Consider the following 25,535-nt stretch of genomic DNA (forward strand, 5'->3'; position numbering starts at 1 on the left):
ACGGCCGATTTCGATCGATTTCGATGGATTTCCATCGAACTAGCAGGGTGGAAAATTTAGGTCGATCTGATGAGATTGCTTATCAGTTTGCATTGGCCTTAATGGAAATCTGATGGCAAAAAAATGCCATCAGATCGAATTTCAACAGATTTCAAACTGAAATCTATTGGAATTCTATCCTGGTAAAAAATGTTCTAAAAACGCATCAGATAGATCATCAGATGCATTTCTTATCTGTCTGCTGCCAATCTGACGAGTGTATGGGCACCTTAAGAGTGTGTAAGGGGCTACAATGAACCAATAATGACCCTGACTAAAATACTATGGGAAAACAAATGTTTGCCGTCCTAAAACAGAAAGTATTTGCAATTATTCAGGTCGGAAGGAGTTCTGAGATCTCTCCCACAATGCATCACTGCTGAACATGCAAATCATCAGCCGCGCACACATTTTGAGAGGAGGGACGTGCGGCTGCAGAGCCGACCCAGTGTAAAGAGTCAGCGTGAGGGTCAAAGGGCGCCGAGCAGCTTGAACAGTATGCAGGAGCAGTTACAGGTGAACGGAGGGGGACACACCCACAAGGGAGGTGCGGTAAGAGTACACACCCACACACATAGCGTCTACCCCTCCCTGAAAATATGCAACTCTCCCGAGAATAAGCCCTAGCACATATATCTCCCCCCCCCCCCCTCCAAGAATATAAGACAGAGTCTTATATTCAGGGAAACACAGAAGCAGAAATAAGGGTTGCCATTGATCCCCGCAATGTATGGAGCTGGACTGAAAAAGCTGCCCTTCTCTCAGCAGTAATGGAGTTTCACTTTCTCAAGTTTCCATCAAGTTTTTATTGCTGACTAGGTTCCTGTTGGGGGGAGTCACTCATACTCCTCTTCCAGTAAGCAAGGTTACCAACAAGTGAAGGAAAAATCTCAATAACGATCATGGAAAGCAAGAATAAAACTGAAAGTGGCCGGAAACTTCCTACTCCCTATCAAAAACCAAAATAAACATTTTTGGTTTAAGTTCTCTGATAAGAATAGAAAAATGTGGGGGAGTGGAGAGAAAAACTGAAGGACTAGGCGGGAGGGGTTGGAACGCGTCTGAAAATAAAAAACATCACAGCAAATAAAAGAAATGCGTTACATTTGAAAAATGTAAGAAGGAAAGTTTTCAAGCAGCATTGAACTATCCTTCACTGTCCAGCACAAGGACACACTTTTCTTCTGCTGCTCTTTAGCGGTGAGCGCTTGTAACGTTATTCCCAGGTGGATACAGCTAATTATCCAGATAAAGCCTCTCAGGCGTAATAAAAACCTGCCAACATGACCAAACACTTCAATGAATACTAAAAACATTCCCCTTTACCGGCCGGATTGCAGAGGCGCCGGGTGAAGACCCCGTGGAGTGGAGCCTGTCCTCCCGAGACGTGCGTCGCCATGATTGCACACATCGCAGCGGGAAACACGGATAAATATTGCTCTCCAGATGACGGAGTTATCCATCCTCCCGCTACAATCCGCAGATGTGAAGGCAAAGCTCTGTGAAGTATGTTATTACGCCGATCTGCAAAGAGATTATCATTCCCGATAACTCCCGTCAGCGAATAAACCTGGACCGCAAATCCGCCAGAAACAATGGAGAAACAAACAAGGCTGAAAACCTAAACGCTGGGCCTCGTGTGGAAAATAAGAAAAAGAAAACAAGGGTTCTAAGAAACACATCCAGAAGTTGGAGGAGATCTCTATACGAGATATCCACTGCTAGCGGGGAACGCATGTGGCCATTTTAAATCAACGTTCCAGCCATTCCACCGCTATTTCCATTCAGCGAAGGAGGTAGTCAGCGTTATCACTGGAATTTACGCCAGGTTCAATCATCCACTTTAAGATGGAACCTTCAAAAATCAATCAGTTTTGCTATCACACAGGTCAAAGTGATTTCAGGGAGACCTGGGCATTACGCAACGCCCACACTGAACAATCGGACGGAAGTGCCTGGCCAGTCTAAACGCTTTTACGCAGGAAGACAAGACTGAAAGACATTTTCATATCGGACAGTAACAGACTGTACAAATGCCAGAGTCTCAAAATCCATCTCCATCTCTCGCAGACCAAGTATTGTCGGCGGTTGCACATTTTAGTGCCCAGTCTACTGTCAACTCGTAAATCAGTAAGATTGTGTCTGTGTGGGTTTCCACCGGGCACTCCGGTTTCCTCCCACATCCCAAAACCATACAGATAAAGTTAATTGGCTTCTCCATATAAAATGGCCAGAGACTACAATACATACACTACACAATACATACTTAAGACATAAAACTATGGTAGGGATTAGATTGTGACCTCCTCTCAGTGACAGTTAAGTATCATCTCCACCAACAGGGGAAAAAATGAAATCAGTTAGGTAAGGGTGCGTACACACATCCAATTTTGATTGGCCAAGGACTGGAAAATTTGACCACCACCATGTAATATGAGAGTTTATCTACACAATTTGTTAATCGTATTCAAAATCTGTTGGCCCTTATACTACGTTAGTGGTAAAATGTACACACCCTTAAGCCTGGTACACACATCAATTGCGACTAAACAATAAATCGGACAAATTTACCACTTCCATGCTGTATTAAAGCTCACTTATAGTCTGTTCATACTATTCAAAATCTGTTGGATCTCAGGCTACATGGAGGTGATAAAATTGGCTGATCATTGGCAGTCATTGGCCAATAAGAATTGGATGTGCGCACTAGGCTTTAAGCCTGGTACACACAGATCAATTATGATTGGCCAGTCACTGGCCAATTTTATCACCTCCATGGTCAACATATATTGACTACTATGAGCAGATTGTGTAAGCAAACCTTCATACTACATGAAGGTGGTAAAATTGGACAGTGATTGGCCAATCATAATTGAAAGTGTGTACCAGGATTTAGAAAGCAACAACATTTCTACAAGGTTAAAGGAAACCGGAGCTGATAAAAATAAAAAAAAAAGAAAGTTTTATACATACATAGTTACATAGTTATTTGGGTTGAAAAAAGACATAACGTCCATCGAGTTCAACCAGCGAACAAAGTACCACACCAGCCGCTCCCTCACATATCCCTGTTGATCCAGAGGAAGGCGAAAAACCCTTACAAGGCATGGTCCAATTAGCCCCAAAAGGGAAAAAATTCCTTCCGACTCCAGATGGCAATCAGATAAAATCCCTGGATCAACATCATTAGGCATTACCTAGTAACTGTAGCCATTCCTTCAGCCCCATGCACACGGATCGCTCCATCGTTGCCGTCCTTCAGTCTTCTCCCTCTTCGGTACCGGGTCCCGTAACTTCAGCTAGTTGAGGCCAGACTGCACAAAAGAAGTGCGCTCTCTATGTATCTCTCCGGCGGCTGGAGAAGTATGTAGAGGGCGCACTTCTTTTGCGCAGACTGTCCGCGACTGGCTGAAGTTACGGGACCCGGTACCGAAGAGGGAGAAGACTGAAGGACGGCGGTGTGGGAGCGATCCATGTGCATGGGGCTGGAGGAAGCCCCAGGTATGTATAAAAAACTTTTAATTTCTATCAGCTCTGGTACACGTTAAGTACCCACAGACACTCATGAAATCCAGCCACACACACTAAAATTATTTTTAAATTTATTTATTTATTTTTTACACACTAGTTGGTTTTCAAGATACATGCTCTAAAAATTGATCCTAATACCAGGCCTGTTATAAACCCCAAATTTAGCTATAACTAACATTTATGTTCATAACCTATTTATATTCTTATTAGCAAGGATCCCCCTGACATCATGTACAGACAGTCCCCTTCTTACAAACCACCTGAGTTACATTGTTTCAGAGACACAAAGTTGCCTCCGTGTACAAATTATACCATACGGCTTCCAATGACTGATTTTTGTTGTTAAATGTTACAGTATTAACTCTTATAGGTACCGTAGTTTAAACCATTGTAGAAGCACATTGAGAACAACCAATAAACACAGTTTATACTATATGCCCAAATCCACAGTTATAAATTATTAATCCCAGTAACCCCATGTTTAACACAGGACCCAATTTACAAACAAATCCAACTTAAATATCCTGGAACTGAATCTGTTTGTAAGTAGGGGACTGTCTATATTCTGTGACCTACATTCATTGCAAATATATTTCTACCAAGCGGTCCACAGCACAGTTGTGAGAAAAGGTTCCAAATCCTTCTAAAGTCTGCTAAAAAATAAATTAAAAAAATGTACTACTTTCTGTGTCTTGGTTGGAAGATAACATCACCAATGACATACAGGAAGTAAGAGAAAAACTCCCAGCTCCGAAACAGGAACACAGACAGCAATAGAAAGCTGTAAACTTTACATGTCCTACTACATTTTTAAGGTAAATGGCATTAAACTTGAAGACAAGGTAACTCATTCATTCTCCTCTAGCAACTATAAAAACTTACTGAGTTGATGCAACCCAACTCCTTGTTGAGAAGCCAAGGCAAGGACAGCTTCCCCTCTCCCCTGTAGCAGGACTGGATACGTTCCTTAATTTTATCCTTGATCTTCTTCAAGGTGAAGAGGCAAAGAACAGATTCCTTGGGAGGTTTGACTCTGTTTTTCTGTCCCTGTGCGAAGACAGTAAAAAGGATGTCCTCTCTCTCAGAGATCCCTAGTTCTTTGGCCAGACGTTTCCCGGGCTTGCTCAGGTAAGCATCCTGTATAAGACGATACTCCACACCATCCTTCATGCATCCAATGGGGAACTCAACATAAGAATAAAATTTGGGATCCTCAACACAAAGTCGAACAATTTTGGATGTGAAGAATTGCTCGCCAGTAGAATCTGGAGAAGTTAACTGGGTGTCAAGCTGTAGGGTCAAATAGTAGACAAATTGCTCACTTCTGAAACTATACACGTAGTATATGTCAAAGGTTGGAAATTTAGATAGGGTGTCAGAAGGGATCTTAAGCTGTGAAGACACAAACTCATCCTGATAGACAAAGCCAAACATCTCGGCATTCTCCTCGCTGGACTGGAGCTTTCTACTAGACAGAGTGGGGAAGTATTCAGACTTTCCATCAATAGGCGTCCCAACAAAAAGTTTGTTCTGTCCATTGGGAACCTCTATAATGATTCCAGACATGGTGCCAGACTCGTTAATACTGGAGAGGTAGTGCTCCTTACGATGGTGAGGTTCTCCCAACTTAAAGAGGTCACCAAGGCGGAGGAACTGGCAGATCCCCTGAGAAGCACTGCCACAGGCTATTAAGCGGTCCAGGGAATAGTCCACTAGCAGCAGTTTGTTGACATTATTGGTGGTGACAAGTCCATGCTGGCAAGACTGGACGCTAGGAGGAGGGTAACACTTTTCATTGTCCTCAATGGGACCTGTAACATGGGTGCGCAAAAGGGTCAGGTTGCTTGACAGTTTGAAAATCCTGTTCACTGCCCCCAAGTACACCTCCCCAGTTTTATTGTGCACCACCAAATGGGTAAGGCTCCATTCACTGCCTGTAAAAGTTCTAAACGGCTTTAAGGATGCATTCCCAGGAAGAGTCCAAGGACACAGCAAAAATAAGACAGTCCATAAATGGAAAGGCAAGGAGCTCCATGATTGGGTCATCATTTTGGAGAGTAATAAAAAATAATAATTAAAGCAACAATAACTATAACAAAAAATAATAAATTAAAGGGATGGGGATTGGGTGAGAAGAAGGGGTTATGTTTCAAAGTGGGCTTGTGCTGGACGCTTCATTTAGGGCGTGGTCTGAGAAGATAGCCGGGATATACCTGCAATAAAGTAAAACAAAGAAAAATTAGCATACAGAAATGTTTTCAGACATATACAGTAGTAAACTGGTTTTCTACTCTTCAAAAAGGACAACCATCAATGTGTAATAATCAGTATTCCCCCACTTGTAGCTGAACCTACTCATCGGTAGCAGTGATCTCCCCAGGCTCTTTTACCCGGGTACTTGGCTATTTTTGGTGAGCACCCGGCTGTCATCAGCTCACTTCCTGCTCTGCTGTAAGCAGAATTGTGCAGAGAAGCACCGGCCCTGCATTCTCTCATCTTGCCCCACCCGGCTACTTTTTCATGCCACCCGGCTGGAAAAAAATTCTGGGGAGAACACTGAGTAGGGATGGTCAGTAAGATGTAAATTGTTTCAGGTTGATGCAGGATTATGCAAATATATGCAGCTTAAAAATGGATCAATCGAATTTCACCGTGGCTCGATTCAATTGGTTCATTTTCAAGCTGCAAACATTTGCATATTCCTGCATCAATTCAGAACAATTTGTATTTCATTGACCATCCTAACTTATCAGCATTAAAAAGGTCTGATGTATTTAATAGGATCATTTTTCTTATTCTGCACCAGCCTGGAATTATTTTAAACTCAAAAAGAACATTTAAATGGTTCCATATTCCAAGTATATAATAGAAGCTGTGCCAAATGGACTGTAGCAGTTCCTAAGTGGATATGGCAGTTCCCTTAATCTACCAAAAATGAAAGAAATGTCACAAAATATGTAATCTATGTGCTATAGTTAAAATGAACCAATGTTATTTAAATACAATGTTAAACATTAAAAAAACTACAGCACAGCCACCTCATAAAAATTGTTTCAAGCCAGTAAAAAAGGGGGAAAGCAGTTATAATTTCCCATAGTTCATGGTCTTCGTGAACTGAGCAAAAACTATGCTAAACTTTCATAATAGATGTCCAAATATGCAAACAGTAAAGCTTGCTCCTCCCCTCTCTTAAAATCTAAACAAAAATAAACTTAGGAGATAATAAATTGTAGGTTTAGTATGGATAACGAGTAGAACATTATTAGCAAAGAAAAGAGTCTCATATTTTGATTTTCAGTTATATAGCTTTAGGCTACTTACACACCAAGACTGAGTTTTAGGGGACGTTATGGTCGCATAACGTGCCCCTAACGCAACGCCTGGTGCTCTTAGATGTGGATCTCAGAGTGAGCCGCGTTGTGCAGCTCACTCTGGCCTCCGTGATACTGCGATGCATACTCTTGGACGCATGCGGCATCACGTGGTCCCGCCAGCCAATCACCGCACAGAGCGGCGCTACAGGAAGTAAACACTGCACGTCACACCGTGCAGTGAATATTAATTAGCCATGTGGCTGGTCCGAGGAGGAGGAGGGAAGACCTCCTCCTCCAACACTACTGAGCATGTGCGCACAGTCTAACGCGGCGTAGCCGCGCATAACGCCGTAGCATGCAGCACATTCAACTGACGTCCTGCGTTACAATGTAACGCAACGTGGGCACTGTGAACAGCCCATTGATTTTTCATTGCTGTGCGGTGGGCTGCGTTACAGGCTGCACTAACGTGCGCCTGTAACGTCTCACTGTGAAAGCAGCCTTAATTATAACATTGCATCATAATGTCGTGGTTGCTGTAGAATCAAAAAGCTGTAAGCTGTAAAACAAAAGCAGAGCTAATGATCTTTTGAACTTTCCTGCAGTAAAACCTTATTGCAAGCGGTCTCTCCCTATTTCTTGGCTACTGAAGATCTTCAGAAAACAGGACCATGTTAGACCAAGATGGTCAAACAGCTCAGAGAAGCTCTTTTGCTTAGATAACTTTTTTAAATCTTGCTGTACTGGAAACCACAGACTTGACTTTGCTGCTAATGTTCTATTTATTATCTGTACTACACATAGAATTCATTATTCCATAAGGGTTTTTTTTTTTAGCTTCAGATTTGCACTTCGTTTCTTTACCCACTGTGAGTATGAGCTTCCTGATGATTGGCTCATAGAGAGCAGTCAGAAAGGGGTGGGGCACACTGATCTTTCTGCACAAATTACTTTCATGTCACTATGCTACAGTGTCTTGCTAACCTCACATCACTGTCTTAAAGAGACTCCGTAACAAAAATTGCATCCTGTTTTTTATCATCCTACAAGTTCCAAAAGCTATTCTAATGTGTTCTGGCTTACTGCAACACTTTGTACTATCACAGTCTCTGTAATAAATCAACTTATCTCTCTCTTGTCAGACTTGTCAGCCTGTGTCTGGAAGGCTGCCAAGTTCTTCAGTGTTGTGGTTCTGTGATGCATCTCCTCCCTCCAGGCCCCTCTCTGCACACTGCCTGTGTATTATTTAGATTAGGGCAGCTTCTCTCTTCTCTCTTATCTTTTACAAGCTGGATAAATCCTCCTCTGAGCTGGCTGGGCTTTCACATACTGATGAATTACATACGGGCAGAGCTGTCTGCACTCTGCAGTAAGAAACAGCCTGACACTTTAGTGGAAGATAGCTGCAGGGGGAAAGAAACACACAAATGATCTCTTGAGATTCAAAAGGAAGGGTGTATACAGCCTGCTTGTGTATGAATGTATTTTCTATGTGTGGACATACTGTACATCAACCTACTTCCTGTTTTGGTGGCCATTTTGTTTGTTTTTAAACAAACTTTTAAAAACTGTTTTTAACCACTTTTAATGCGGCGAGGAGCGGCGAAATTGTGACAGAGGGTAATAGGAGATGTCCCCTAACGCACTGGTATGTTTACTTTTGTGCGATTTTAACAATACAGATTCTCTTTAAGGTGGCCACTAATGATCCAATCTTTTTCATCCAATCTTACCATTTATATGTAATATAAGGTAACTGCCTTAAGTATCCATTCAGTATATTCACTCAATTTACCCTTGTACTACGTAGATTTGGTAAGATTGGATGAAAAAGATTGGATCATAAGTGGCCACCATTAGGGGCAGCATATATCAAAAAGGTCAAACAGCAACTCATATGCAAGCTAAAGTGTTGCAACAAGGCTTCGTTCATTTTACAATAAGCTTTACTGCCTTGGATTTTACTACAAATCTTTCCACTGCCACATCTACCTTCTACAGGCAAGCAAGACATGTTATCAAAAACGAGCATGCACTTTAAGTGATCCCAAGCCTGAAAATGCAAATTGAAAGTAGTAGAGCCAATGGTAACAATTATTTCCACAGAGAGAAAAAAAATGAAGCAAACAAAAAAGTATCACAGTCTGGGATTATTGACGACCTGTCACAACAGTCTGCGACATTTCAATTAAGAATGTGGAGGAGATAGTCAGCTGTAATTGGGAGTATTTGGGGAGTGGGGAGAAGGAAACAATACAATCTGGTGCCCGCAGCATCCATAGTCTCTGCAGGTGCAGCTCAGAAACAGGAAGTGGTCACATTTTTACTTCCTCCATTCTCAATGAAAACGATTAAGTAACACCATATTAAATATCACAACTCAAAGTAACCCCTTTCAGTCTGGCAACTGTTTCTTCAACCAAACTATGCACAGTATCCATATAGACAACAGTGCCCTACGGCCAGGGATTGGGTGAATAGTACATACAAAGAGTTTTCTTTAGGCAATATGGAGACGGACACAAAAATGGGACGAATTCACCGGCCACCAATGGAAATTTGTGAAATAGGATGAGGCGCTACCCAGCTGATAAAAGTGTCAATAACCATGTTAGTCAATTCATCAGGAGTTTATACAGTTCTGAGATTTTCCACAACTCTTTACATAGTAGAGTAGACTGCACAATTCACTTTAAAGAGAACCCGCGGTGTGTTTAAAGAATGTTATCTGCATACAGAGGCTGGATCTGCCTATACAGCCCAGCCTCTGTTGCTATCCAAACCCCACTAAGGTCCCCCTGCACTCTGCAATCCCTCATAAATCACAGCCATGCTGTGAGGCTGTGTTTACATCTGTAGTGTCAGTCTCAGCTGCTCCCCCGCCTCCTGCATAGCCCTGGTCCCTGCCCCCGTCCCTTCCCTCCAATCAGCAGAGAGGGAAGGGATGCAGGCGGGACTGGAGTTCTGCAGGAGGCGGGGAGAGCAGCAGACTGACACTATAGAGATAAACACAGCCAGCTCTGACAAGCTGTTTGTCAGCAGTGTGGCTGTGATTTATGAGGGATTGCAGAGTGCAGGGGGACCTTAGGGGGGTTTGGGATAGCAACAGAGGCTGGGCTGTATAGGCAGATCCAGCCTCTGTATGCAGATAATATTCTTCAAACCCACCTCGGGTTCTCTTTAAGGTGCCCATACATCTTGCCATTCTGCTGTACTATCTATCATTTTATCAAATTGAGAGAGAACAGAATGTGTCCAAGTGTGCTCGATCAACGAGATCTGGCCAATATCATGGCGAATCTACCAACTTCATCGATTAAGCAGGATGGAAGAGATCAGACAATCACACAGGAATCGGCTAGTGTTCACTTAACTTTGTTTAATAAAGAATCGATTTTCAGAGCATTGAGGCAACAACATTGTTTGCATCCAATGAATAGCCAAAAGAGACAGTCCGCTGTTTCAGGGTACATGCCTTTCATCAAACTGCATAGCCATAGTGACCAGAAGTTCCCAGGGGTATGCAGAAGTGTCCACACTGTCTAAATATACATCTGAATTATCCACTGCTTTAGCCACTTGGCACCCCAGATAAATGGCAGAAATTAGAGCACCCTTGTCTCCATCATCGCAGAAACGTTTAGAATCAGCCGGGGAATTTATGAGTTGGAGATTCTCTGAACTACATTTGAAATATTAAATCTTATGCAGTAGATAGTAATTCTCAGCAAAGTGAAGTATTTTAATACAGAATCCTGCAGCTGGTGGCGTTGCTCAGGCCTCCGGCATCCCGCAGAAGTGTAGGATGAATAAGGACGCAGCATGTACATAGTGAGCAGAACTCCCTATGGTAACGAGAGAGGGAGCCTCATACTACCCAGTGCTGAGGCACACTGGTTTCTTGTTTTATCACAATTAGTACTGAAAGAGGGATTTTACATATTTTTTAAATAAGGAAAGTGGAAAATATTGCAAGCGATCATCTGAGATTCATGTGAATCTCAACCTGCTAGTCTGGCTGGTAATTCTGTTCTGGTTATCCAGTCCTTGGTGGACAACAACTAGTGGAAAAACGGCTGGTATATATCAATCACTTTAGCGTTGTACACACACTATGATGGTTCTCGGTTGAGGGGGCTTGTCTGGGATGCTTCTGCCAAGAGAGTCTAGAGTGTGTATAGCGTCCTCCAACCCTCCCTAACACACCGCCAAGAGATCCACAGCAGTGTTGCCAACTCATCTCTTAAAGTACTGACACAAATGTGGTGCTAACCTTAAAGTGAACCTCCGGACTAAAAATCGACTCAGCAGCACAGAAAAGTCTTGGTGTTTCTTTAACAGTTTCACAGCATCAAAACTTTGTTTCTCTTATACAAGCCTCATTTTTAGCTGCACAGAATAAAACTGCCCGGGCTTTTTTCCCCTAATGCTGTGCAAAGCATGATGGGATTTCTGATGTTGTTGCTCTCGTTCTGCTGTTTTGGTGCAAATTTTTTTTTTTTACATTTTGAATTTGACATTTGAGGCCTATTGTGTGCAGCTGGGAGTGGTAATCAGGACACAGGACAGTTGGAACTGTGTCTCCTGCTCCTTGTCACCTCCTTTCAACCAAAAAGATGGCTGCCCCCATGACAAAGATGGCAGCCCCCATGAATCACAAACATTTGCCTGTTATTTTAAAACAGGGTGGGTAAGAGATTATATTACCTATCTATTCTAATTAACATACCTAATGTAACTTAATGACAGAATGTTTGTTTAGGCTGAAGTTCCCCTTTAAGGCCCGAGGCATCCTGGCAAAAAGGGCGACACTATTCACAGCAATGCTAAAGAGCGAAGCACCTGCTATTCATTGCTGCAATTTTATCCTGCACCTCTAAGCACCTCTCAATGCCGCTAAAGGCTAGGAAAAAGGTTAAGGGTTAGGTTTCAGTAGAGGGAGGGTTAAGGGTTAGGCGTTGGTAGAGGAAGGGTTAGGTGAGAGAGTAGGGTTAGGTAATAGTAAAATATTACTGATATATTTACTATAGTGATTCAATAGCAGACAACCAGTAATTTTAATGATATTCTACTAGAGGTAATATCCCGCACCCTTTTTTCCAGAAGCCTTTATTACATGTGCACCGTTCTGAGACTCTCCCGTGAGGAGATGAACTAGTCCAAAATCCGTCAGATTTGTCAGCCATTTGCTTAAGTGACATAGGAAAAAAGTAATTCACAGTGCATTTTACTCTTGGAGAAATGTACATTTTATATGTATATATTTTAAAGTTTTTTGCAATAGTGTTTCTTTAAAGAGAAATTTACGTCAGTCTAAAAAATGCAGTTTTACTTACCTGGGGCTTCTACCCTGCAGTTGGCCTGCACCAGTACTCTAGGAGGCTCTGGTCCCCCGCCGCAGATCAGTTTCACTTTCTGCAATGACAGGCCACTGCACGGGCACATACTCGTTCGCGCTCCCGGAGCCTGGAGGGTCCTGAGCAGGAGCAGTAGACATTTTCTCATACTGCGACTGCGCAGGAAGCTCCCGCGATGCGAGTGCAAACAAGGAGGCGTGCAGCCAGGGCCGCGGTGGCCGAAATAGAAACTGAGCCGCAGCAGGGAACCGCAGCATCCTAGAGTACCGATGTGGGCACAGGCCGGCCGGTAGAGTACTAGAGCACCGATGCGGGCACAGGCCGGCCGGTAGAAGCCACAGGTAAGTAAAATTTAATTTATTTATTTTTTTTAGAGTGGCTTAAGTTTCCCTTTAAATGTAAGTAAACACTGAGCTACAACACATCTCAAAGTAGACTTCTCTAGCACAGATGCAGAATTACACAAAAAGGCAAGCAGAAATTTCATCAGCGATCCCTCCCACGCTGCCTTCACTTGGTGTAACATTATTGCTTCAGATTTTGGAGGGACAGAAGAGAAATAAAAGCTTCTGTCACTTGTCAGAGTGTTATATGTGCTGCAGAGACACAGCGGCCCGGAGGCATGTATAGGCACGCAGCACTTCGGGGACACAGTGAAGCCAATTATGGGGAACTCCAGAAAGCTGGCTACTAAGTAATCAACTTCCACACACTGCTAGGTGCACATCATGTACTGACTGCAGCTCAGAAGCCTGTCCACCACTGAGTCTGGAACTTCCACACACTGCTAGGTGCACACCATGTACTGACTACAGCTCAGAAGCCTGTCCACCACTGTGTCTGGAACTTCCACACACTGCTAGGTGCACACCATGTACTGACTGCAGCTCAGAAGCCTGTCCACCATTGTGTCTGGAACTTCCACATACTGCTAGGTGCACACCATGTACTGACTGTAGCTCAGAAGCCTGTCCACCTCTGTGTCTGGAACTTCCACACTGCTAGGTGCACATCATGTACTGGCTGCAGCTCAGAAGCCTGTCCACCACTGTGTCTGGAACTTCCACACACTGCTCGGTACGCACCATATACTGACTACAGCTCAGAAGCCTGTCCACCTCTGTGTCTGGAACTTCCACACACTGCTAGGTGCACACCATGTACTTACTACAGCTCAGAAGCCTGTCCACCTGTGTCTGGAACTTCCACACACTGCTAGGTGCACATCATGTACTGACTGCAGCTCAGAAGCCTGTCCACCACTGTGTCTGGAACTTCCACATACTGCTAGGTGCACACCATGTACTGACTGCAGCTCAGAAGCCTGTCCACCTCTGTGTATGGAACTTCCACACACTGCTAGGTGCACACCATGTACTTACTACAGCTCAGAAGCCTGTCCACCACTGTGTCTGGAACTTCCACACACTGCTAGGTGCACACCATATACTGACTACAGCTCAGAAGCCTGTCCACCACTGTGTCTGGAACTTCCACACACTGCTAGGTGCACACCATGTACTTACTACAGCTCAGAAGCCTGTCCACCACTGTGTCTGGAACTTCCACACACTGCTAGGTGCACACCATATACTGACTACAGCTCAGAAGCCTGTCCACCACTGTGTCTGGAACTTCCACATACTGCTAGGTGCACATCATGTACTGACTGCAGCTCAGAAGCCCGTCCACCTCTATGTCTGGAACTTCCACACACTGCTAGGTGCACATCACGTACTGACTGCAGCTCAGAAGCCTGTCCACCACTGTGTCTGGAACTTCCACATACTGCTAGGTGCACATCATGTACTGACTGCAGCTCAGAAGCCTGTCCACCACTGTGTCTGGAACTTCCACATACTGCTAGGTGCACATCATGTACTGACTGCAGCTCAGAAGCCTGTCCACCACTGTGTCTGGAACTTCCACACACTGCTCGGTGCACATCATGTACTGACTGCAGCTCAGAAGCCTGTCCACCACTGTGTCTGGAACTTCCACACACTGCTAGGTGCACATCATGTACTGACTGCAGCTCAGAAGCCTGTCCACCACTGTGTCTGGAACTTCCACATACTGCTAGGTGCACATCATGTACTGACTGCAGCTCAGAAGCCTGTCCACCACTGTGTCTGGAACTTCCACATACTGCTAGGTGCACATCATGTACTGACTGCAGCTCAGAAGCCTGTCCACCACTGTGTCTGGAACTTCCACACACTGCTCGGTGCACACCATGTACTGACTGCAGCTCAGAAGCCTTTCCACCACTGTGTCTGGAACTTCCACATACTGCTAGGTGCACATCATGTACTGACTGCAGCTCAGAAGCCCGTCCACCTCTATGTCTGGAACTTCCACACACTGCTAGGTGCACATCATGTACTGACTGCAGCTCAGAAGCCTGTCCACCACTGTGTCTGGAACTTCCACATACTGCTAGGTGCACATCATGTACTGACTGCAGCTCAGAAGCCTGTCCACCACTGTGTCTGGAACTTCCACACACTGCTAGGTGCACACCATGTACTGACTGCAGCTCAGAAGCCTGTCCACCACTGTGTCTGGAACTTCCACACACTGCTAGGTACGCACCATGTACTGACTGCAGCTCAGAAGCCTGTCCACCACTGTGTCTGGAACTTCCACACACTGCTCGGTGCACACCATGTACTGACTGCAGCTCAGAAGCCTGTCCACCACTGTGTCTGGAACTTCCACATACTGCTAGGTGCACACCATGTACTGACTGCAGCTCAGAAGCCTGTCCACCACTGTGTCTGGAACTTCCACACACTGCTCGGTGCACACCATGTACTGACTGCAGCTCAGAAGCCTGTCCACCACTGTGTCTGGAACTTCCACACACTGCTAGGTGCACACCATATACTGACTACAGCTCAGAAGCCTGTCCACCACTGTGTCTGGAACTTCCACATACTGCTAGGTGCACACCATGTACTGACTGCAGCTCAGAAGCCTGTCCACCACTGTGTCTGGAACTTCCACACACTGCTCGGTGCACACCATGTACTGACTTCAGCTCAGAAGCCTGTCCACCACTGTGTCTGGAACTTCCACACACTGCTCGGTACGCACCATGTACTGACTGCAGCTCAGAAGCCTGTCCACCACTGTGTCTGGAACTTCCACACACTGCTAGGTGCACACCATGTACTGACTACAGCTCAGAAGCCTGTCCACCACTGTGTCTGGAACTTCCACACACTGCTAGGTGCACACCATGTACTGACTGCAGCTCAGAAGCCTGTCCACCACTGTGTCTGGATCTTCCACACACTGCTCGGTACGCACCATGTACTGACTACAGCTCAGAAGCCTGTCCACCACTGTGTCTGGAACTTCCACACACTGCTCGGTACGCACCATGTACTGACTACAGCTCAGAAGCCTGTCCACCACTGTGTCTGGAACTTCCACACACTGCTAGGTGCACATCATGTACTGACTACAGCTCAGAAGCCTGTCCACCACTGTGTCTGGAACTTCCACACACTGCTAGGTGCACATCATGTACTGACTGCAACTCAGAAGCCTGTCCACCACTGTGTCTGGAACTTCCACACTGCTTGGTACACATTATGTACTGACTGCAATTCAGAAGCCTGTCCACCACTGTGTCTGGAACTTCCACACATATCTATATATTGCTGTATCTTGGTATGTCGCCATCCCAGTGATGTTACAGCCTAGGTTGCGAAATCTTCCTCCCAGAGCATTCTGAGAAACCAGGTTTTTTTTTTTTTTTTTTTACTACTAACTTTGGAACTCTATTATCCAAACATTCCTGCACAGCTGCAATTGACAGTTAAGAAGTCACCACCAAATCGCAAAACAGAATCACATAATTACATAAAAAAAGCAGAGAATTGTATGCTGCTAGAGTCTAACATGAGCTCTTGCAAGTTTCCTGCACATATCTGTAAAAGCTATTTACAGTTTTACAAGTTTTTTTTGTTCTAAAAAAAGGAATATGAAGATAAAACTTCCAAGGTTAATATCCTTTAAAAATACTCGGCTGAAGTCACCTGCTTTCGCAATGGTAAGCACGGAGGTGTCAGAGGGCAACCAAGCCTTTCAAGCAGTACTAATCGGCCTGGATAAGGAATGTCACAAGAGAGCTTTTACCAAGGAGCACAACAAAGCCCTAAAGAGGTGTCACAAGAGAGATTATGGAAGGAGAGATTATTGGCCTGTTTGTTTTAGTTGGAGGGCGTCTGTAGAGCAACAGGCTTTCTGATTGTATAAAATACCCTATTCAGAGTCAGGGCAAATGTAAACATGGCAGCCAGTCACGGCTGAGGGAACCATTTTGCAGTCTGAATGAATATTTACCCTAATGGTCCATACTCACGAGGGACTTTTGTCGCCTCAACACGCGGCGCGCGCGTGTTGCGGCGACAGGTCGCCCGTGAGTATGGGCCGCGCGCACCCCGAACTGTCGCCCGTCGCTGATGTCGCCAGGCGATTGAAATGTTCAATCGCCTGGCGACAGTCGCTGCCGCAACTCCGCCGCAGCTGTCGCTAGTCCGCGTGAGTACGCGGACTAGCGACAGCAACCTCCATTGGGATACGCATAGCTTCCGGCGGGGGGAGGAGGAACGTCGGCGACAGCTTCCGTCGCGGCCGCTGGTCCCTCTTCCGCGTGTGTACGCGGTGGGACGTGGCGACGAGCTGTCGCCGGCCTGTCGCCCACATGCTCACGTGTGCTGGCGACAGGCTACTTTTGCTGCCCGTGAGTATGGGCCATAACAGTGCAACCCAGCAATCCACAAGATATAAGTGCCCCTCACCCTACTTTGTGATAGGTTTTCTGGAATCAGGAAAAGTCAGGTCAAAGATAGGAAAAAGGTTGGCGAATTCCCTGGAAAAATGTTTCACCGACTACAACACAGGCAATCTATGTAGAGATCACGTTGGGGTATAATTTATTTCAATGATCATTTGTGACCCAAATTATACTTAGGAGTTGCATGCATACAAACTATACTAAGGAGTTGTTTGACTGTATCGACCACGAGCATCTGAGAGGTCAAAAACAGAAACCTAATATGAGGGTCCATATGTAATTAACCTTTTCTCCTGAGTTTTCTCCTAAGAGATCATTTTTATGTTCTCTTTAAAAATAACTTTTCAGCACTTGCAAACTGAAAAAGTACCAACCCGTAAGTGAAAAAAATACTAGAAAAATTATTTTGAGTAATTTGTTAAAGCGGAATATAACCCTGCATTTCAACTTTGCTCTAAAATATTATTTACAGCATATTATATGCAAAAAGCATTTTTTTTTACTAGACCAGCATTGGAAGGGTTAAACACAGAGGTTTAAAGTTCCGTGGAGAGATATGCAGAAGTTCAGATAGATACATTCTATTTAGTTACATGTATCTATTGATAAATGTTACACACTCTTTGGCTGTCCTCCAAGCTCCTTCTCAGTCAGAGAGATGAGTCACATTCAACACTTAGATACATTTATGTAAACAAAATGTATCTATTTCAGCTTCCGATGCGTCTGCAGAAATCTCCAGGAACTTTAAAGCCCTGTGTAACCCTTCCAATGCTGGTCTAGTAAAAAAAAAAATGCTGGTTGCATATAATATACTGTAAATAATGTTTTAGAGCAAAGTTGAAATGCAGGGTTATATTCCGCTTTAAGTTTTGAATATGTCACATAGGAGAAAACTCACGAGAAAAAGTTAGTTGCATATGGGTCAGGGTTCTGCCTTCAGTGTGATCATAAAAACGTATCAGGTTGACTTTCTCCCAAATATCAGCAGTTTGCCTTGAGAATTGCATTAGGACGGTCCAATGTACAAAGATGAACACCTTCTATGCATTGTAGTACACGTCATTGCCCTCCTCGTAAAAAAAAACAGGTGTTAAGTAAAATCAAAATTCATACTGAACTCAGGATCCATGCAGCCTAATGTTGGATCCAACTGGGAATATTAAGGGAACAATCGACTCAAAATGTTGTTTTAAAACATGCTGTGGCTAACTGTACTAAAACATTGCTTTGGACAGAAATGTGGAATTAAAACCAGCCAAGGTCAGACATACTGTCTGAATCTCTACTGTGGAGATTTAGCTTCACTTCCTGTTCCTGTTACCTAGGTTCTCCCCGGTAGCTGAACTTCCTGTTTCCCTCCCTGGAGGACCCGCTACACTCAGGGGTTGGAGATAATAAAGATGTTAATACAGCAACTTTCCCACGTAGAAATCCACAGTTTCAAGTCCAAGACCAGGAAAAATAATACTGCTGTGTATTCCAAATTAAGTATTATAATGGTTTAGGGTTTTCATTAAGTTTTTTGACCCCTTTAGGGAAACTGTCCCTCATTTTCTACCATGGCTGTAACATGGACCCTGGCAATCCTCAGATCAGGTATTCAGGGATACAAACCAAACATTTTACAGATAGTTGAAGTTTTTCCTTAACTCTAAAAAGTATATATGGCCAACTTTATCTCAGTTCAACAGATTGACTACCTTCCTGTCACCACAGGAAGTGAAGTAAAACTCTCAGACATGGACAAAGCAATAAAAACCTCAAGAGCTACTATATCCTTTCTGCATTCTCCTTTATATGTGCTGGAGGGGAGTTTTCAGGCCAAGTCACAGGCGAGCTTTTGTAGCTTGCAGAATCCCCAGCAACATCCTTGGGTCGCATGCACTAGAAGTGCCATGTCTGGAAAAGTAGAGCATAATAAAAGAATACCAGTGTTCATGGCTTCTTCAGATTACATTCTAGTCACACTAAAGATGGATCCATATCAGCACACATGTAGAATAATGCTAGCAAGTAATCCCACAATGATCCTCAGATTGGAGATTTTATGAAAATTGTACACAGCTTAAAGTAAACCCGAGGTGAAAAACTGAAGAGATAAACAATTATATCTATCTTCCTTCTCCTAAAAATGACATTTTTTTTGGAAGTATTCCATGATTTTCTTTTCTATTTAAACATTTACAAAGCAGGTTGAAAGTTTCACTGTCTCTAATCAGTGGCAGCCTATTAAGTGTCCAAGAGTTAGAAAAGGGTCAATAGTTCATGTATTTTATCTCTCCCTGCCATAAGAAGTTGTATTCTGCCAGGAAAACTTTTATGGCTGCAATTTGCTTATCAGTGATGTTTACTGTAGTGCTTACAAGACAGAAGCTGTCACTTGCATACCTAGAAATTAACTCTTTCAGGCAGCAAAATAAAACAAGTAATTTGTTTTGTACTGTACATACTGTTTATTTCATGTCACATATCGCCTCGGGTACACTTTAAAATTAAACCAGATTGACTTCCTGCTAAATATTATTGGTTTCAAGCCTCAATCTGCATGAAATCTGCATGCAAGTCAAGATAATTTGCATCTCGAAGGCCATCTCCGTTTGCAATCAATTCGCAGAGCCACAATGCCATTTTTTCCCCTTAAATCCTTTACTTAGAGGGCTGGATGGAGCAATTTAACATATATCTAGTCCTCTTAACCTCTTAGCCTAGCCGGTGCTAGTGCCCTCCAATGCCATCAATACACACTGACAGATGCAACACTTAATCACATTTCATAAGCAGCGTCCATTAAACTGATTTCCTGAAAGTCTCATCAGCCAATTAAACACCCAGAAATACTTTGGCGATCAGCCTCGGAACAAATAGAATATTATTTCTCACGAAAAGAAAATAGAAGCAGTTGTTGGCGTTCGGTTTTAATTACTAAATGTAATTTGGTGTTTCAGGATCACGAACAGGTTTTCTGATTATAAAACAATTAGGCTTATGAAATAAATAAGAGGGGAAGCTTTCGGTAAGAGAGAGGATTGTATGAGCTGCAGTGGCAGGGAGGCCTGAAAGCCCGACCACATCCTGCGCCAGGCCTGCTGGGAGGTCAACTGAGGCTGTGAGGAAAGCCTGCAGGCTCAATAATCCTGGAGCGCAGCTTTTAAAGGGGAACTCCATCCCCATTGATTTCTTTTTGCGGTTTTACTGGAAAGTACTACACCCTCTGGTAGGTTAGTATTGCTGTCATCCATGTCTACATGGAGACCTCTTCTCAGTTCTAGTTGCATCATCAGCCAGCCACCAGAGCCCAGATGTCATCTCTCCAACAGGGACACATACAGTCCAACATGGACACATACAGTCATAAAATCTGAGGCTACATTCACAGTGGTGCGGCGAAAAACACATTGTGCTCTAGTTTTCCACATTCTTCATGCAAATTGCATTCAATCATTATCCATTTTCAAAACCCATGTGAAAAAACGCTTTGAAAATGGTCATAAAACATGCAAAAAATGAACAAATGTATGTGAAACACAGATTGCGTAAAATGCACAAGTGGAAATAGACCCACCGGGAGGGATCACACTTTGCAGACGATTCCACTTCAGTGGTTTGCCACACATTTCTGCAGTTTGGTGTGTGTTTAAACGCATGCATTTTTTTTTACAGTAACCCTTGATTTCAGTGACTAAATGCATGCAATGTGCGGGATAGTAGTGACGGTTGCATATTTTTTTTTTATTATCATTATTATCATTATTAAACACTCTGCAGAATCACGTGTCTTTGGAAAATGCAGCGGCACTACAGACATTATCATTATGTATTTATATAGCACAGACATCTTCCACAGTGCTGTACAGAGTCCCTCAGAGGAGCTCACAATCTAATCTCTACCATAGTAATATGTCTATAAATGTATCATGTAGTGCATATGTATCCTAGTCTAGGGCCAATTTAGCGGGAAACCCATTAACTTATCTGTATGTTTTGGGATGTGGGAAGAAACCGGAGTGACCGGAGTAAACCCAAGCAGACAATGGGAAAACATACAAACTCCGAGCAGATAGTGCCCTGGCTGAGAATCGAACTGTGGATCCATCGTACAAAAGAGAAGTGGATATATGCACAGGACTGCAGGATACAACCTGAGTGCTACTTCCCAATAGGCATCACAGCAATTATATTCCAAGAACAAGCGGTTGCGCACATCAGATAAAACATAGCCTTTATTCCATATAATTAAAATTCCATATACTTCACCACCATGGAGAACTGGGGATCCAGCGCTGTAAGGCGAGAGTGCTGCCCACTACGCCCCCCTGCTGCCAACATTACATACCGCATGCTTTTTTTGTATGTGGCAAAATGCTGCAGAATTTCTCAAGTGTGACCCCTGCCTTGACTCCACCATGAGAAATGCATTTGTCTGTCTTGATCCCCCCAAAGCAAAATGCAGTCAGGATTTTGTGACCGCTTAGCTAGGGAACAAAGGGCGATGGGCACAGCACTGTACACTGGCCTTGGGACGGCCTGCAGCTCCAGGCCAAAGGAAACAAAACCAAGAGAAAAAATAGAATGGAGATTCCTGTTGCACTGCTCCGGATGGCCTCGTTTCCTGCTCATCCGGGATCCGCAGCCCAGATATCACCCAGAGAAGCTCATCAGTTACAAAAGGGTCATCAGCCAGCTCATTGCTTTACTGTGTCACAAATCACAAAGCCACCAGTGTGGCTGAGGACCAGGAGAAAAGGATTCATCTACAATCTCAGAAGTTAGCGTTATTAATCAGACATCATATCCCGCCTGTGACTGCCCACAGGCACCAAGAGCTGACCGCTAGAGGAAGAAAGATTGGACAGGTTAAATAGCCTCTTCTCATTGCACTCATTCTAAAGATAAACAGCACTGCAGTCTGGTTCCCCTGCCTCCTCCCCAAATCTTCATGTTTATATCCCACTCCAGCAGACGGATTATCTAGAGGTCAGATCATGCCGCTGTGATCTCTATGGTTAGAACAATGGCCAAACACAGGAAGCACGGCCGGTGTGAGCGCCCAGTTTCAGGCTATAGGCAAGTGCTGCGCGGAATGCGCTAAAAAATTTGAAGTTGAAGCCTGATTAATCCCAAAATGGAAGACAAACTCGGCAAGCAATCAAGTTAGTTGATTAGAGCTTAGGTTTTAAACACATGGCACGCGTATCCCTGGGGGTACTTGAGATGGGTTGATGGGGTACTTGAATTTGCCATAATCAATCCATTTACAGTAAGTTTGGGGATTAACAAAATGATAAACCAGACATAAATAAGCCAGTACAAGTATTTTAGTTAAAGAGCCTATTCAATCTAATTTTACCAGCCTATGGATCCAGCTCTAACAAAAAGTTTTAACTACCTGCAGGCTGTTTTTGTTCTCAATCACTCCTGGAAGCCTGTGGATGGCTTTTTCCAGCACATAGCAGCGCCCCTTGCAGAAAAATGCCATGGCACTTTCTCTACCCGAGAGAGGAAGAAGAAGTACCACGTCCAGGGTGGGGCTACACACTAGAAGTCAGACACGGCGCTCCAGAAGGGAATCAGAGCAACCTGACCCGGCAGGTAATCATAATAATATTTTAGTCATTGCAAGTCATAATGCAGTTCCCAGCATGTCTGACTCATGAAACATGTATTCTGCAGATTACTTTACTTCTGTTTATATTCCTGACTGCTATAGGCATTTGCCTTGTTCAATTTTGGCCATAGCAGGGCTTCAATCCCTGGCTCTCTACATGTAATAGCTGCTGCTGCTCAACTCACTAGTAGGTATGATCAATGAAATGCAAATATTTCCAAATTCATGCAGATTTATGTAAATTGCTATGCAAATATATGCAGCTTGAAAATTGGCCAATCAATTTAAGCCTTAGAGTGTGTGACTTGATTGGTCCATTTTTAAGCTGCATATATTTGCATAAAGATTTACATAAAGCTGTATGAACGCAGAAATATTTGTATCTCATTGATCATCCCTACTCACTAGCATCACCATGCTCCTCATTCTGCAAGGATGGCAGAGAGAGATGGAAACAAGAGAAGGGATCACAACCTGAAGCTCTGGCTGTCTGTGCTGCTGTAAGTGGCTGATGGAGGGGCTCCTGACCAAACACTATAAGGGATTTAAGTGACAGCAGCTAAATATACTAATAAAAGATCCACTCACTCACTTCGTGCCTGCACAGGATCAGGCCAGGGACGTTAAAAAAACCTGAAAGGAGTTCTGGCCCATTCACACCAATCAGAACATAGAAATCTGAGGTTGGCGTTGCCGTAGAACAGGAGCTTTGTCTTCTACAGCACACGATTTAGCAAGTTCATGCTTCAGGGGAACATCAGATGGAGATTTGTGTGGAGGAATAAGAGACCAGATGTCATAACCAAACATCTACAGATGGGAGGACAAAACAGATAAACTTCAAAAGGGTTCTCCTATGATAGAGAACATGTGATCCAGCACTGATGAATGATGATTGAAGGGAGCGATTTCATTTCTTCTGCGATGACCGTGTCCCTTTAAGGCTTTCTCAGGAAGGCCATGTCATCGCCACCTTTCCGTCATGCAGAGGAAAATGTATTTATGTAATTATAGGAGTTTTATTGAGCCCATGTGTGCTGCGCTCCGGCGTTCAGTCTTGATTACAGCCCTGGGCTCAAGGTAATCTTATTCCGCTACTGACCACACAGGAGCACTGAAGGATGAGGCAAGAGGTGGCTGTGATTAGGTATAATTACATTCATCATGACAGGCCGGCGAGGCCCCATTCCAGACACAGACCATCATCGCCAATAAAAATCATACACACGTTTCCAACGCCGCTTCAAAAAAAACATTACCATGTATTTGAAAAAAATATTTCACTTCTGTCTTCGTCCGAGCTTTTGATAAATATTTATGATTGGCACAATGACGATCCCCTAATTTCATATTACCAAATCAACCAAGTTGGATTTATTCAGCCATTGACTATTGTATTTCACTGAATCACTTCAAATCACAGCATTTTGTCCACTCCCCATTAGGTGCTGGAGATAAACGGTGTCAACGGCCCCCTCTGAGTCTTTACAAACATCACTATGGAGTGAGGCCAAATTGTGCAGTGCGTGATGGAGTGTCATAAAGTGGGCGGGGTGAGGAGAACAATGACCTTGGCCTACACATGGCCAAGATCATCCTTCAGGCAGAATGCTCGCCAACACAACCAGGGGCATCAGCGGCTACTGTTCACACACTAGATTCTAAACCGGCTGTCTCAGCCAAGAAACATCTATCTTGTGTATAAAATAAAAATGAATATGTCACTCCCCAATCCTCCTTCACTGCAGGGTGGGACCCTCTTCTTTGGGCCCACACTTCCCTCAGTGTACGAGCCCGGACACTAGTAGGGTTTGCTCCTGTACAGTTGCACAAAGCTGCTCGCACAAAAAGAAGAAGAACGCTGTGCACAGGTGTCTCTGTACCACTATGCAGGTGTAGGTCATACTTTGCACGTGTGCAGTGCGGCCACACTCAGATAGAAAGCAGCATGGTCACAAACATCATATTCAACAATACTGGAGAATCGCTTCAAACGGTAACAGTACAGGAATGGAGGGGCGTAAGACTAGCCTTAGGACTATCCAGAGACTTCCCTCTACTGAGGTCATGGTCTAGTTTTGGTTATTTTTTTCCAAGTTCAGGTATGCTTTAAACCAAAAAGCTACTCCACCACCTCAACTTGCGCACTTGATAAATTCAAAGGTACAAAATAAAAAGGTGGCATAAATCACAACATGGGAGTGGTAAAATTGACCAACCATTGGCCAATCAAAATTGGAGATTGTGTAGATCAGATCACTGAGTCATGCAGCTTGTCAGAGAGATAAATGTAGCTCTGCAGCAAATTAAGAGTCTGAAAGAAGCCATATTACGCTTTACAACTTCAGCTCTAGAGCTGCTAAATGTTTAAAATGACTTGTTGCTGAGATTAGCTCCATAGCAACGCCTGCAGGCCCTGCGCAGATGATTGTCAGCTCTGGGGTATAGCCAGATACACACAGCGGTAGCACAATGATCCTGAGGCAAGTATCCTCGCCACACCCTGCCACATACACAGGCCACACACACAGCGCTAAACACAGTTATATAATTAGACGGCTGCTCCGGCATTTTGAGGACTATTTTTAAAACATACACAGCCTGTGGCTGCAAATAGTAACTTTCTAAAATTATCTGCATTGCTTCTGTAATCCTGGGTTTCCTCCTGTGTAAGATCAGCGTTTCTCAATCTTTACACATCTCTGGAGAATGTAAACAGTGCCCTATACAAGGCTCGGCGTACTACGAGAGTAAATCTGGGCTACTAGCTTGTGCTGTGGTTGCAAGCCGGGGACACACACATGCTGGGGACCATACAGTGTGCAATGCTGAATGGTACATACTCCTTTAGGAGCCTGTGGTCATTTGACTAAGTG

General features: G+C 43.9%; 1 protein-coding gene across 8 annotated transcripts in view; it reads right to left on the minus strand.

Annotated features, from left to right (window-relative positions):
• The window catches only part of PLXNA1 (plexin A1), a 508,150-nt gene that overhangs the window by 435,993 nt on the left and 46,622 nt on the right, over nucleotides 1–25,535 (minus strand). For 7 of the 8 annotated variants that reach the window (XM_068253084.1, XM_068253090.1, XM_068253089.1 and 4 more), the window contains exon 2: nucleotides 4,453–5,783. The exons of the other annotated variant lie outside the window; for it this stretch is intronic. In XM_068253084.1, coding sequence (XP_068109185.1) covers nucleotides 4,453–5,619 — 1,167 coding nt within the window. In that variant the 5' untranslated portion in view covers nucleotides 5,620–5,783. The remainder of the gene's footprint in view (nucleotides 1–4,452; nucleotides 5,784–25,535) is intronic. 8 annotated transcript variants of the gene reach the window in all.

Source organism: Hyperolius riggenbachi, chromosome 9 (genome assembly GCF_040937935.1).
Source record: "Hyperolius riggenbachi isolate aHypRig1 chromosome 9, aHypRig1.pri, whole genome shotgun sequence".
Lineage (NCBI taxonomy): Eukaryota > Metazoa > Chordata > Amphibia > Anura > Hyperoliidae > Hyperolius > Hyperolius riggenbachi.